Here is a 14808-nt window from a genome sequence, read left to right as displayed (position 1 = left end):
AAGCATTTTAAAGTGATTCGGTAACGTGCTTACATCTACTCCTAAGATTCCTACCTAGGAACTTGGTGTTCACTATCAAAGAGGTTTATGATTTACCTAGAATTTTTTATATAGAATTTTTATATCTAGGCTAAATTCTAAAAACTTAAGATCAAGAGAACGCATCTTTTCAAAATTGTGAGTTTTATTCCTCGAAAACTCATGAACCTTTACTCTTGTCAAGAATCTTCGATTCTAACAAGAGCTTATTTTTTAAGGGCTGAATCAAATAACCACATACATATATTTTTAAAACTAAAAACAAAATCAAAGATTCACTAAAATCTACAAGGTTCACCAATGAAGATCTTGAGGTCTTCGAGTCCTTGAGATCACAAATACGTCTCGATGGTCGGATCTTCCAATCAAGTTTTTGAGTTCATCGACTCCTTGTGATTATTCCTAATATCATCTCCTTTTTCTCTTTGCTCCATGAATGTATCAATATGTGTGCAAAGTGAGGTTTGATGGAGGGAGAGGGATCAAGTGAGAAGTCTAGGTAGGCTAAATGGATTTATCTAAGTTAGACTCTTATGAGAATAGAGAAGACTCTCAAAGTGTGGAAAGAGGAGAGACAATTTTCTCTAGGGTTTGATCCAAAGAAAGAGCATAAGTTGAATGGAGTTTCAACTAAGGTTTTGACTTTTTAATGTGTAGAGAATGCTCTCTAGATGGGAGAGGGGAGAGCACAAAAATACCATTGGAGGCTATTTTGGTCATAACTTTCAAACGGTAACTCTGTTTTACATGCCATTCGGGGATATGATAAATCTTACTATATAGAACATTATCAAACTACCACCAAGAGGTGGATCATAAAATAAATTGATGAAATAACCAAAATACCCTTTTTACCTTTTCGGGTCAAATCAAATTTTTGGGAAGGTCGGTGCTAAAATGGTTCAAAGGTGTGCTAGATATTACCTATATAATGCCACCTATAAAGCATCAAGGACATAAAATGGGTTTAGGATGATCAAATATCTAATGTCCCCTCTGTGATCATTTTCGATTTTCGAAAAGTTTGATGAGAGAATGGGTTGAAGAACGAGTTTCCTTAATCATTAAGGGTTGACCTATCACTCATCTATATATTGGGGAAAGGTCTTAGGTGGTCTGATTACCTTTTAAGTTTATTGTGTACACATTGGAGGTATTTGTCGGGGCACGTGCGGTTGAGCAGTTTTACTGAAGTCTTCATTAACCTTCAATGGTAAATCGATTCGATACTCAATATATATTTTGTAATGGACAAAATATGAACTTAATACAAGATTAATTCCTCGCAATTTACCAAGTAAATATAACAAAATACCAAATCAAAAAGATAAAAGAAATTCATCTCAATATTCAACTTCAGTTGAAAGTACAAGTGAAAGTACAAAAGTTTATCCTCACCAAAGTATCATGTTCTTATCAGCATAGTCAAGGATACATAGTCCTCAGCTATGCTTGCGGTAACGTATCCTTGAGGGGGCATTTGTAGACATTAAAATTTTAAATTGATCCTTACATCTTTCACAAATCACAAGAAAAGCCTTAAAAGTCATAAATAGGTCTTCAAGCCTGGGTTTTGAGTATTCACAGATAAAGTTGACGATCTAACTAACTCAAGTGATCCACATATTAAGTATTGTGCCCTATACCCAAATAAGTGAGTATGACCCACCAATAATCCATAGAATCCTTAAATTTGGATTTGGATGAACTTAACCTTTGTACGAACCAATCAAAACTATTTAAGTCGGGGCATAGTTGGAAAATTAAATGACTTTAAGTCAATAAATACCAAAGCCTCCCTTATTTAGAGGGGATTTAGATTACTTTCTCTTAAAAGATAGAAACTCTCCCTTTAGAGAAGAAGAAATTACTAATCCCTCCTTGAGAGACGAAGTAAAGTTCTTCAAGAGAGACGAAGTAAAGCTTTTCAAGATGGACTTGGAGTCTAATTCAAGAGAATATCAAGCCCAAAAGCCATTTTTCAGAAGTCAAGAAATTTTTTTCAGTCAATAAAGTGTGAAGCCTAGAGAAAAAAATCTATATAAACCTCTGTAGAAGATAAAGCTCAAAAGCCCTTTTTTAGAAGTTAAAAAATCATTCTCAATCGATAAAGTATGAAACCCAGAGAGAAGAAAATCTATAAAAGAGAAAGTACAAACAAAGCCATCGACCAAGCAACATTCTTAATTGATCACGCACAAAGCCTAGAGAAAATAAAGCTACACAATGTCATCACTATTTTTGTATCTGACTATTAATCAATGGAAAACATTGAGATTTGTATATCTTTTTTTTATTAAAATCAATATAAAATCATTTGTGAACTTATTTCATGAATCTTGAGGTAGAATTATGAAATTTGTTGTCGATAGATGTATTGAACATCCTCATCTATTGTATATTCGTATCGTTGTTGAACGAGACCGAGATGACTCAAGTGAGTCATCTCAATCTCGAACGAGATGACTCAAGTGAGTCATCTCAATCTCGAACGAGATTTAAAACCATGGTTATAGGCTCTGTATCTGTTGGTTTTCTTCACTTATTTCCATTTGAGATCCCTATTTTTCTCCACTTTTTAAAATTCGAAAAATCCTTTTATTTTTTAAAGATAATTGATTTTCTGCACAAAAACTTAAGAGGGCTCGAATGAAATCAGTGTAGATTAAGGAGGTTTAAGACTTTTTAGAGTCTTGAGCTCATCTACGTAGGTAAAAGAGTCGCCACCATTCAATTAAGATATGAATGGACACCATAAATGAGTTTTAAAATTCTATTTTTCTTAGTTATAGTGACTCACATATCCAAAAGATAAAGGAGACAAGTTTAATTAGAGAACTAAGGTGAAGAAGTTTAGTTGAAGGACAAGGAAGGTCTTAGACACCTTGTCCTTCCCATCCAAAGGTGGCTACCAATAGATTGACTATAGGTGGTATACAAATTTATTTTTGGGTTTTGAAGGTAGAGGGGATTAAAAAGAACATTTAGAGAAAATTGGTAGTTTAATCTTGTAAAATGGAGAAAAGAAGGTAGTGTATAAGCTTAAAATGAAAGTAGGAGCTTGTTGAAAATTTTTGTGAGTTTGAAATTTTGGTGAAAATTCACTTGGATTCCACCGTTTTGAACCCTTATATATTTTTAAAAGTTTATGTGCCTATTTGAAAGTATTTTTTTGTTGGTTTAGTCTTTAGAAAATATTCATAGATTGGACATTACCAAACGTGGCCTAGACACCTTTCATGCATGATTTTGTGTCTTTTTAGGACTGTTTTTGTTAACCAAGGAAGTTTAGATATAGATTTGTGGTCCAACAAGTGGTGGAGGGAAGCGAAGTCGCACTTGCTGCTGCTGCAGTAATGTATGCATCCTCTGACTACTTTAAAGAGATTCCTAGACTTCCATTTTTAGCAAGGAAATCATTTATTGGAGATAAGCTAGAATTACTGCCACCAAGATTTGTAAAAAAATGGGGAAAGCCTTATGTACAGATCTTTTACATATAAATATACTTGTCTTGCTTGTTTAGCAAAAAAAAAAAAAGAAAGAAGGGTGGAGGGGGAACTGTGAAGAATACGAGGAGGGGGCGGTGTGGGGTACTCGGCCATGTCAACTCTTCTTTTTCACGAACGATATTTTCAAATTAATACATGATCCATACCATCTACTAATACTTATCATCAGATATAATTTCTTTTAATCATTCTAGTATTAAGCAAATTTCAAATTTGCAAGAATCTATGTAAATCATCACCATTCAACGCTGAAAACAAGGAAAGCAGCCCCTCATCATCACCATAATTTTGTTGTTGGATTTGCAAGCGATGACGACGACGACGACGACGGTGCTCCATCACGATCTCTTGAGGCAAGACCACCGTCCGACACAATGGACACGTGACCCTATCATGCTTCATCCACCTGTCAATGCAATCTTTGTGAAACAAGTGATGGCATTGCAACTCCCTGATCTCTTCTCCTTCCTCAATTTTTGATAAACAAACTGCACATTCAATTAATTCCAGATTTGTGCCCATCTTAAGATGTATTGTTGGATGGTTTTCTTCAACCAAGTCTAGATATCTAACTGCGACCGGAGGCTTACGAGACCACAATGTAATCATGATATTGAAGGGTGATCGGATTAAGCTGATTACCTCAAGAAGTAATAGAGATAAGAGGATGATAGTTGTTGTGCCCACAATAGAGAAGATTTGTGATAAAGAAGCCATGTTTCTTGCAGACAGAAAATAAAGAACAATGGAAACCTGGATGCTGATGAGCATATATATATATATGGGAAATGTTCAGCACCCTAAGTTTTACCACACACTTTAACAAACGTTTTTTGTCCTACATGGGTTAGAAGTATTGGAATGAGCTGATTTTTGGTGAGGATGATCTCTATGATTAGAAGATCATCCTCCCCAAAAATCAGCCCATTCCGAAATGTTTAGCCCCATGTTTACACGTTGAAAAATCGTGGACCGTCCATTTTTATAAATCAATTTTGATGGGGTTAGAAGTTTTGGAATGAGCTGATTTTTGGTGAGGATGATCTCCTCACCATAGAGATCATCCTCACCAAAAATCAGCTCATTCCGAAATTTCTAACCCATGTACGACAAAACGCGTTTGTTAAAGTGTGTGGTAAAACTAAGGGTGGCGAACGGGACCCATATATATATATATATTATATATATATATATATATATATATATATATATATATATGGGTCCCGTTCGCCACCCTTAGTTTTACCACACACTTTAACAAACGCGTTTTGTCGTACATGGGTTAGAAATTTCGGAATGAGCTGATTTTTGGTGAGGATGATCTCTATGGTGAGGAGATCATCCTCACCAAAAATCAGCTCATTCCAAAACTTCTAACCCCATCAAAATTGATTTATAAAAATGGACGGTCCACGATTTTTCAACGTGTAAACATGGGGCTAAACATTTCGGAATGGGCTGATTTTTGGGGAGGATGATCTTCTAATCATAGAGATCATCCTCACCAAAAATCAGCTCATTCCAAAACTTCTAACCCATGTAGGACAAAAAACGTTTGTTAAAGTGTGTGGTAAAACTTAGGGTGCTGAACATTTCCCTATATATATATATATATATATATATAACCGTAGATGGTGTTTAGTCGTATCTTGAGGAAATACATCTATGGTATGCGCACATCCCACGTCAGACTCGTGAGAATCGCAATAAATACTTTTTGTCATTTCAACATTTTCCATAGATACATACATACATATAATAATAACAAAAATATTAATAAGGGTGATTTAGACATACCTCCCTATGTTTGTTGACTATAAAAGATATTCCCTTATGTTTTGAAACTGATGACATACATTGCTTGACCTCACTCTTCTAAACAGATTAAGAGGAAAATATTCTAATGCCCTCATCGTTAATCTCTACTTAAATCCCATATTTTTCTTCTCCAAAAGCCAATCATCTTCAAGTTCTTCAACCTCTAAGATAACTTTAATCTATTCAACCTTATTTTCATCTATCATTTTCTATCTAGTCTCCTTTTATAAAACATTCTAAATTTTTCTAGTCAAAATTTTACTTTTTTATACTTCCTAAAAAATTGTATATTTTCTTGAGATTTAAATGTTTAAAACTTAAAATAGATGATAAGAGTTAAATTTTTTTATCCAAAGAGGTCAAAGATGATAGATTTAGAGAAGAAAAATCTAAGTTTTTAACTAGAGATTAAAGATGAGGCCATTTCAATTTTTTTCCCTTAGTTTATGTAGAAGACTGAGGTCAAGGGATGCATGGTTTCAGTTTCAAAATATAGAAGGTATCTTTAATATTCAATAAAATATAGGGGGTATGACTAAATCACTCTATTAATAATAATAATTATGTACTAAACAACAAACATCGTAGTTGTTAGACTTTCTAATATAAGCAAAATGCTAGCACGACTCTTAATATAATAGTTTGATCTTAAGAAACTAATCCAACCTCACTCCCCACAAATATAATTAACATTTGGATCTCTCAGATCGTAATGGAAAACGGAACCTGATTTTTTTAATTATCAGTTGGTAAGATTTCAGTTTTCAACGAAGATTACAAAATCCAGTTTCCAAAACTGTATGGCTAGTTATTAGACAAAACGCATGTGCCACTAGCATTTTCCTCATCGTTTCAGACAATTGCTGACGTGGGTGTGTCTATAGAGGCTTTTAATCGTGATATGAGGCAGAAACATCTATGGTTATGTGCACACCAATGAAAGAAAAGAGAATTTTTTCTTAATTTTAGTCAAAAAATTTAAAAGGGAATTTTCGATAAAAAAAATTTACATTTTATTGTTTTTACTGTTTAGGTAAAAATTATTAATTCCGAAAACGATAAAATTATTGTTTTCAAAATTAATTGGTACAATTTACCGTTTTGGTAAATTATTCTTTTTTTTTAACCAAAAATACTCCAAGGTGTTTATTCCCAATCTGATTTTTTTCCCACTCACCCATATGCACCAACTAATTTTAAGGATAAATCGCTGAGAGTGGCCCTACAGAGGGATTAATTTGAACTCAAGATCTCGATTTCATGAGGAGAGTCTTGGCCATCTCACCTATCCTAGGGTTTTTATTTTTTATTTTCTAATTACATTGTTATTTTAGTACTTCAAATCCTTTACCCATTGAAAACATTTCAAACTTAATTTGTTGAATTGTGATAATCTGACTTACCCATGTGGTATATTCAATTGACACCCCCGACATGATAGGTTTGCGAACTATAGATCTGCTCTACTCCGACATAGAATTATGGTTTCCCATAAAAAAGTGCAATTTTGTGTCCTAAAGAGAGTAGATCTACCATTCCTGAGCCTGTTATTTTAGGGGTGTCAATTAGGTATGTCACGTGGGTAACTCCTAATTTGTTTCTGTTAGATTATTGGATGGGCTGACTATGTTCTTTGGAGAGATCGGTTGGGGTCTATACTTAACCGTACCAATTTGAAAGAGTTCGTAGAAGTGTAGAACCAACCAAAACACTTATATCTAATACAGATTCACACATTATGCTGCCCAACCCAGCCTATACAACTTGGCAAAAATCAGACCAAATTTGTTAGTGTGCATTAACGCCACTTCGACTTAATCACTGTCATCCCAAATACTTGGATTAAAAATAGGCAGAGAGGCTTGGCATCCTCTTGAACATTTTCAACAATAATCTATTACCATGCAGGAAATCATATTAGAAAAATGAACTTCAAAACATTCATAAGTCATTGGTTGCTAGCCATCAATGAGAAAGTCAAGGACTCAGACTTGATTGGACACACTTTAAATGTCCTTGGACCTGAGCATAGTTCATTCTTCACGATAATTGAATATCAAATACCCCAAGGGTTGGTGAGATGTCCAAGACCATGACTTAGAAAGCAGAGTCTTGAGTTTGAATTCCCCCTTAAGGACCACATCTTAGGAAGGGGAATGAAAGTGCATGCCCCGAGAATTAGTTGGGTGCTCTAAGAGGATTGGACACCTCAGTTCGAAAGAGGAGAAAAAAAAAATGATAATTGAATATCATTGCATCCTTGCCACCACCTTTAATAAATTACGAGCTAGTCTTCTCACTCATTTTTTTTCTTTGGTGGGCCGCACGTACCATTCCACTCGGCTCATGCACAACATTAAATAGCCACCTTTAAACGAAACAATCAATCTTCCCAGTCTAAACTTGTCTTTACAACCATCTCCACCATTGGGTCTTACATAAAATGATATTCATCAATGGATATCAGACCTGGGGTACATACATCACAGAGAAGTTTTGATTTGAGCATGCTGCAACACTCTCTTAATTAGTAATCATGGATCGATCTGATCAACTTTACATAGGTGATGATGAGGGAATCTCTATTTCTTAAGTTGGTTCTACAAGAATCCCTACTATTATGTATGATTTAGTGCTTAATAATGTGTTTGGTCGTGATAATGGTTGCTCAATGGATTTTTTTTCTTTGGGGTAGTTCTTTTAAGGATCTTCAAATAAGAACAACACTACACAAGGGGCCGATCAAGGGCTATATATTCTTCCGATCAAGCAAGACTCAAAAGGTCTCCTGATTGCTTTTCTTATAGTACGAGCAAGACACAAGCACCAACATATGTGTGGCAGTGACGCTTGGCTGATCCTTCTTTTAGAATTCTTTGTTGCTCACTAAGGCATTGTAACACAATTGATTTTTCAAACTTTTTGGCTATCAACAAAATTTGTCGGTCTTGTCAATTGGCATAGAGTAAGAAATTACCCTTTTTCAATTCAAATAGAAAACATATTAAATGCTTGGAGATTGTTCATTGTGAAGTGTGGGGACTAGCTCCAATTACTTCTATTCATGGTACATCATCATCTTTTTTGATGATTATAACCCTTATACTTGGTATTATCCTATGTATGTCATCCGGTGCATTATATTGCTTCCAACATTTTAAAACGATGGATGAAAACGTTTTTTCCACAATTTTTATTAAATATTTTGAGGTGATGGAGCCCTTGAATTGACTTGGGGAGAATTGAAGGACTACTTGGATGATAGTGTTATGCATCAACAATTTCTTGTCCTCTTACACCCTGATTTGGGTTTATCATTACTCAATCAAGCATCTTTATGCCAAATAAGTATTGGTTGGAGGCATTTACTAGACTTCAATGCTCAATGGATGATTGCCATATGAAATGTTATTTGGTTTTAAACTGATTATTCTTTCTTATATATTTTAGGATGCCAATGCTTCCCTTATTTACAGCCATAAAATCAGATTGAGATAAATTGAAATTCCTAGTTTATTAGATCTCGGGTGAGCATCTTATTAAATACCAAATGATACATATAGTCGGTTAATGTAAATTTGATCCAGTGCTTCTCCATATAACATAATACAATAGATTGTAAACAAATATTCTAATACCCTCCTGGAATCATATGTTCCTTTGAAGAAGAAACATGCGATTGATTACATGATATGGGTGCCTTGGATTCATGATTTATGTGTTGATGAGGGATAGCCAAAAACATCAATTGTGCTTGTTAAAGATCACCATTGATTTGTTGATGAATCTTATAGATACGTAGGTTTCGAAATCTTTAGGGTTTTGAACTCATCTACACAGGTTTAGGATTTGCAACCATCCAATTAAGGTGTGAATGAGCACTATAAAAAAAATTTTAAATCTATTTTTTTCTTTGACTTGTAGTTACTTACATATCCAAAGAGATGAATGGAGTAAGGTCTACCTAGAGAATCTAAGGTAAAAATGTTTGGCACAATGTTTGGTCCTCTTTAAGGCCTCCGAACGCTTACCTATATATATATATATATATTGGTAGGATTTCTTTATGTTTTCGCTCTATGAGGTTTCTTGCGGCCGAGAGAGTTGTTGAGGATAGAGAGTGGGTAAACTTCATTGTTGGTAGTGGATTTAACTCCCTCCTTTGTGAACGTAGGCAATTTGCCAAACCAGGTAAATATGTGTCCTTCGTGTGTTTGTTATTTGTTTTCTCTTTTTACGCTTCCAAACAACATATCAGCATAACGGTTATTGTCGTCCCGGTCCTAAAATAGGGAGGGTTGTGTCTCAAGTCTTAACATGTGGTATTTGATGAGATTCTCTTTGCTTTTGCAGATTCTAAAGCCTCCTCATGACCACCAACCCCAATCCACCCCATCACCTCCTTTTGCAGATTTTAGTGTGTGAGAAACCCAAAATCCCAGTCCTGTTCCAATGTTGGAAGTCTTGAAGATGACCCTCCTATAGCGTTGATCTTTAGAATAAACAAGTTGGTTAAACATCAATCTAGCCTCATATAACTCAACTTTAAAACTCGTTACAACAAAATAAGCTCAGCTGAGCTAGTCTGAGGGTATGACTCATTAAATTCCGACTTGATTCCATTATTTAGGTGTATGGAAAATGAAAACTATTAGCACCACACAAGATTTGTGAACGAGTGATTATTTGATAATGAGTAAGAAAGATTCCTCTTTTTTCTAAACAAGATTTGGTTCATTTCGAATGAATTTGATGAAGTTAACTCGATGATTTTCTGAATTGACTTAATTAACGAGTTGATTCCATGGAATTTTTGGATTGAGTCACCTCAAAATCTATTTAAGTCAAAGTCAACTCGGCCAAATTTCAAGTTTCCTATTTATACTTTCCTATGTGCAGTCAAAAGCTGGAATTAATTCATTTCTCAAGGAATTGTATTCCCTGGAAAACGATTTCCCTCCAAAAATAGAAATCCCCAGAGATAGAGAGATGAAAGGTTGGTTTTCTTTTAATCATCAAATAATTGTACAGATAAGTATAATTCCTCTATTAGTAAATCAATATTATGTATTTTGTCTTTTTTTATAAGGCAGGTTATCCCACACCCGATCAAGATAGGAGCAGTCCCTACAGTCCCACGTCCTGAAAGTTTCCCAACGTGCAATGGGTTGAGTTAGGAGACCACTCAATTTCGAAAACACAATGACCAAATGGAGCAAACCTTATCACTATGTTATGGAAATTGAATTGATTATAAATTTGAGTGGGACTAGACCAATTTATTTCATACCTTCGATGCAAAGATATTTATTTGGGTTGTTTTTTTGAGTTGAGATCCAAAGTTACCGAGCCATACAAGTTTTTACCATATTTAATATGGGTCAGATTTGGCACCCTATGCTTTACCCTACGTTTTTCCATACGTGTTTTGTCCTACATGGGTTAGAAGTTTTGGAATAGACTGAGTTTTTGTGAGAATGATTTCTATGGTGAGGAGATCATCCTTACAAAAAATCAGCCCATTCCAAAACTTCTAACCCCATTAAAAGTGGTTTCAGAAAAATGGACGGTCTATGATTATTCAACTAGTAAACATGGGATTAGAAGTTTTGGAATGAACTGATTTTTGATGAGGATGATCTCCTCACCATAGAGATCATCCTCACAAAAATTGGCCCATTCCAAAACCGTTGGCCCATTTTAGACAAAACAAGTAGGAAAAAAACGTAGAATGCCAAACATTTCCCGTTTAATATATATTAGATATCCCATAATCTTACAAGTTCAACATATTCCCTTTGTGAAAAATATTTCATTGCAATACCTTATGGGGATGCTAGCATTCTCCACCACATTTCTTTTTCAATAATACCCCTCCTCATTTTATTTTTTTAGTAAAAAAGACAAGTATATTTTAATCTTTTACATAATAAATACATTTATTATATCTTATTAAATGCATTTATTGTGTTGACATTAATTGCCAAAATATTTATTACAAAATACATTTAAATCAAAAGAGAACTAAAATACCCTTAGCATTTGTTATGTTAACAAGCACTTATTGTGTAAAAGACTAATATACCATTGTCTTTTTCACTAAAAAATAAAATAGAGAGGGGCATTAGAAAATGAATTTAGTTTAGATGTGTGGGTTTCGAAACTTTTGAGGAGGTTTGAGCTTATCTATTTGGATTTTGGAGATGCCACCATTCAATAAGGTGTGAATGGGTACCATAAAATTATTTTACAATTTATTTTCTTTGGTTTATAGTGATTCTCATATCCAAGTGATAAGTAAAGGTCAACCTAGAGTTCTAGGTATGGGAGTTCGATTGAGGGGCAAGGAAAATGTTAGACATTTTATCCCTCCCATCCTAAAATGGTTACCAATGTGATCATAAATGCAACTTTTAAAATTATTTTTTTTGAACTTTTGAAGATAGAGAGAGTTAGAGAAAGAATTAAAGAAAATTGACTATAACTTATTTTTAGAAAATAGGCAAACTAAGATGATGAGAAAGCCCCTACTAGAAATAGGTGCTTACTGGATTTTTTGTGAGTCAAAAGATTTTGTTAAGAATCCACTTGAATTTCACCATTTTGAATCTCAGATCTTCAAAACAAGATTATGTACTCACTTGGGAGTACCTTTTATTGGTTTAGTCTTTTAGAAGTGTCCATATGTTGGACACTATCATTGAAAATACTAGGAACCTTCTTGTATGATTTATATCCCTTTTGAGGTTATCTTTTGTGGTTTAGAGAGTTAGGTGAAGATCTAAAGACATCATCCCCTTTAACTCTTAATCTTTTTGTAGAGTAAAATGTGGTGTGTGTGTGAGGATGTGTATGTATGAGATGGACTTAACAAGAGAAAATTAGATTCTAAGAGGGTTTTTCATCAAAAAAAAAAAAAAAACCATTATTCTAGAAAATTTAAAATGTAAGAAAAATAAAGAAAATAAAGCATCTACACTATGAATTTAAATTGCATAAGTAAATAAATTAAAGACAATCTATTCTAGCACTTCTAAAGAGCTTATTGAGAGAGATCACCTTTAGGAGGGATTATTCTCTAACCCAAAACCTCTAGACTAAATATTAGAGATCTACATTATTAAATAAATATAAATAAAAACTTGAAATTAAACAACTAAGGTAAAGAATGGGGAAGTGAGGGTGGGAGATTAGAGAGGGGAGTTGTGGTAGAACTTCACCCACATTTTTCTTATTCTTCCTTCTTGAGTTTTCTTCTTAAGATAATTTGGACATAATTTTTGAAGACTTAGGAGCTCTGAAAAAGGATTTTAACAGAATTTTGAAACTATAATTCTTCTTCCTCATTTGCCTTGAAAGGGTATCCTATTTATAGGATTTTAGAAGACCCTTAGGGGTAAACTTGTTTTAAAACCTTGATTTCTCACATTTTCTAGGAAAAATCTTTATGAAAAACATCAATTTTACCTTTTAACCTTGGCCTTGATGGTCTTTAACTTCTTGTAAAGTCATACCAATCTTGATGTTCAAGGGATATGATAGTCTTTGCACCTAAAGTTCTAGTAATGGGGGATAGAATGGTCGTAGAGCTTATAATTTGAGTTAGTTGTGAGAGATCTAGGTCAAATGACATGTAATTTGATGAAAACTTTTTGTTCTTTTTGCTAACTTTCTTAGGTTAGCTCTCTAACAAACTAGGGATACAAAGGTCTTTGGGCACAAATGTTAAAGACTTCTTGAGGTTAGATAAAATGATCCTAAGATTTAGAAAGTGGTCAATTTACCTTAATGCCATGAAATCTTTTTGATATTTGAAAAATGTTAGAAGAATAGAGAAAGTTTTGACCCTAATATCTCTCAACAAACCAAGGTTAGAGGAGATAATTATTTGAGTGGAGAACAAGCAAGAGTTTTGGTCAAGTTTAAGAAAATAAGAAGATTATTAAAAGGTTCTTGGTGAGGGAGATTTGAAAATTTAAAGCATAGGTAGAAAAAGAATTAATGAGACTTTCTTGGAAATAAGTCATTAAGAGGGGGGTTTAAAGAGTTATTTCCTATGAAGAATCTCGTGCACACATGGGCTCTCTAACTAGTTAACTGAAATGGATGTACCTTAGGTACGACCAAAATAAATTATGCCTAATCATACTTGAGGTAAAGTCAGTGCAATTTTAAGCCTACACATCACAGAGGTAATATTAGTACAAAAAATGATTTGGCCATATAATCGGTACAGCCAGTCAAAGTTGTGTTTGGCTGTACAATCCATATGACTAAACAAACATTAATTTTTAATGATCAAAATTAACCATTTTTAATTGGTCCAAGTGGGTCATATTTTTTATATTAAATTTTCTCAATTTGATCATCGATGCATTGATTCAAACGAGTTCTCGGGTTTGTTCGATCAAATTGAAGTGTCTATAGGTAGCATCCCCCTCCTCACCCACCTCCACACACAAACAAATATATATACAGGGTCCCGTTCAGCACCAAACATTTTGGCCAACATTTTAGCCAACCATTTTTGTCCTACATGGGTTAGAAGTTTTGAAATGGGCTGATTTTTGGTGAGGATGATCTCTACGTTGGTGATGATGATCTCTTCACCGTAGAGATCATCCTCACCAAAAATCAGCCAATTCCAAAACTTCTAACCCATGTTTTGAAAAATGTTTGGTGCCGAACATTTCCCATATATATATATATATACAAGCAATTGTATTGAAAGAAGAAAGGCAAGCCCATTACATAAATATGGCAATTGGGACCCTTTGATATTGCTATATATTGATAGGGAATTTTAGTAATAAATACAAGAAATTGGCAATATTAGGATTATCTCTTGTAAAATGCAAGATTAGGTCTACAATTTGATCGAAAGCCAACATTGTTTACTGATGATGAATTAACATCATTTTATTTTATTTTATTCAAAAATACCCTCCAAGAACTTGGATTATTAAAATTCCATTATACTTATTTAAAAAAAAAAAAAAATTAAAGAAATTCTAAGAGAATATAAGTTGTCCTATCAAATCTAGAGAAATCACATTTGTTTGTTTGAATCAAGCTCTTCTTCTTCATCGTCACTTAGAATTTTTTTAGTTAGATTGTATATGATCAAGTAAATTTTTAGTCTTTACTTATTTTTTGCTTGGAATCATCTTTTATCCGTTAGTCCTTCATCCATCATTTAACTCTTCTTCTTTGTATTTTCCCTATATTGATGATTCCCATAGTCATTTTTAAAGAATCATAGGAAATCAAGCTTAATTAAAAAATCTCATTTCGTGCAAAAGATAATGGTAAAAGCTTTTAGGTGAATTTTACACATATTTCCAACTCAAAATCTTCATTTCCTAACAATAAAAAAGAAAAAAAAATAGGATTTTTAGTTTTACAGGGATAGGATAAAGGGATAATAAAATTAATCTTA

The 14808-nt window shown here is 33.7% G+C and overlaps 1 protein-coding gene across 1 annotated transcript; it reads right to left on the bottom strand.

Moving 5' to 3' along the window:
• Positions 1-3758: 3758 nt before the first annotated feature.
• LOC147409640 (uncharacterized) lies at positions 3759-4268 on the bottom strand. The gene has a single exon (XM_086418226.1). It carries the CDS (start codon positions 4266-4268, stop codon positions 3759-3761), a length of 510 nt encoding a protein of 169 aa, XP_086274352.1.
• Between the last annotated feature and the right edge of the window lie 10540 nt (positions 4269-14808).

This window comes from Akebia trifoliata, chromosome 2, assembly GCF_017979445.1.
Source record: "Akebia trifoliata isolate Shusen 1 chromosome 2, ASM1797944v1, whole genome shotgun sequence".
In the NCBI taxonomy this organism is placed as follows: Eukaryota; Viridiplantae; Streptophyta; class Magnoliopsida; order Ranunculales; family Lardizabalaceae; genus Akebia; species Akebia trifoliata.
Note: the sequence above shows the minus strand (reverse complement) of the source record. Positions and strands in the feature narration are given on the sequence as shown.

What these genes read in the sequence shown, in the direction of transcription:
- LOC147409640 (XM_086418226.1), bottom strand. Translation starts at nt 4,268, where the DNA reads ATGGCTTCTTTATCACAAATCTTCTCTATTGTGGGCACAACAACTATC.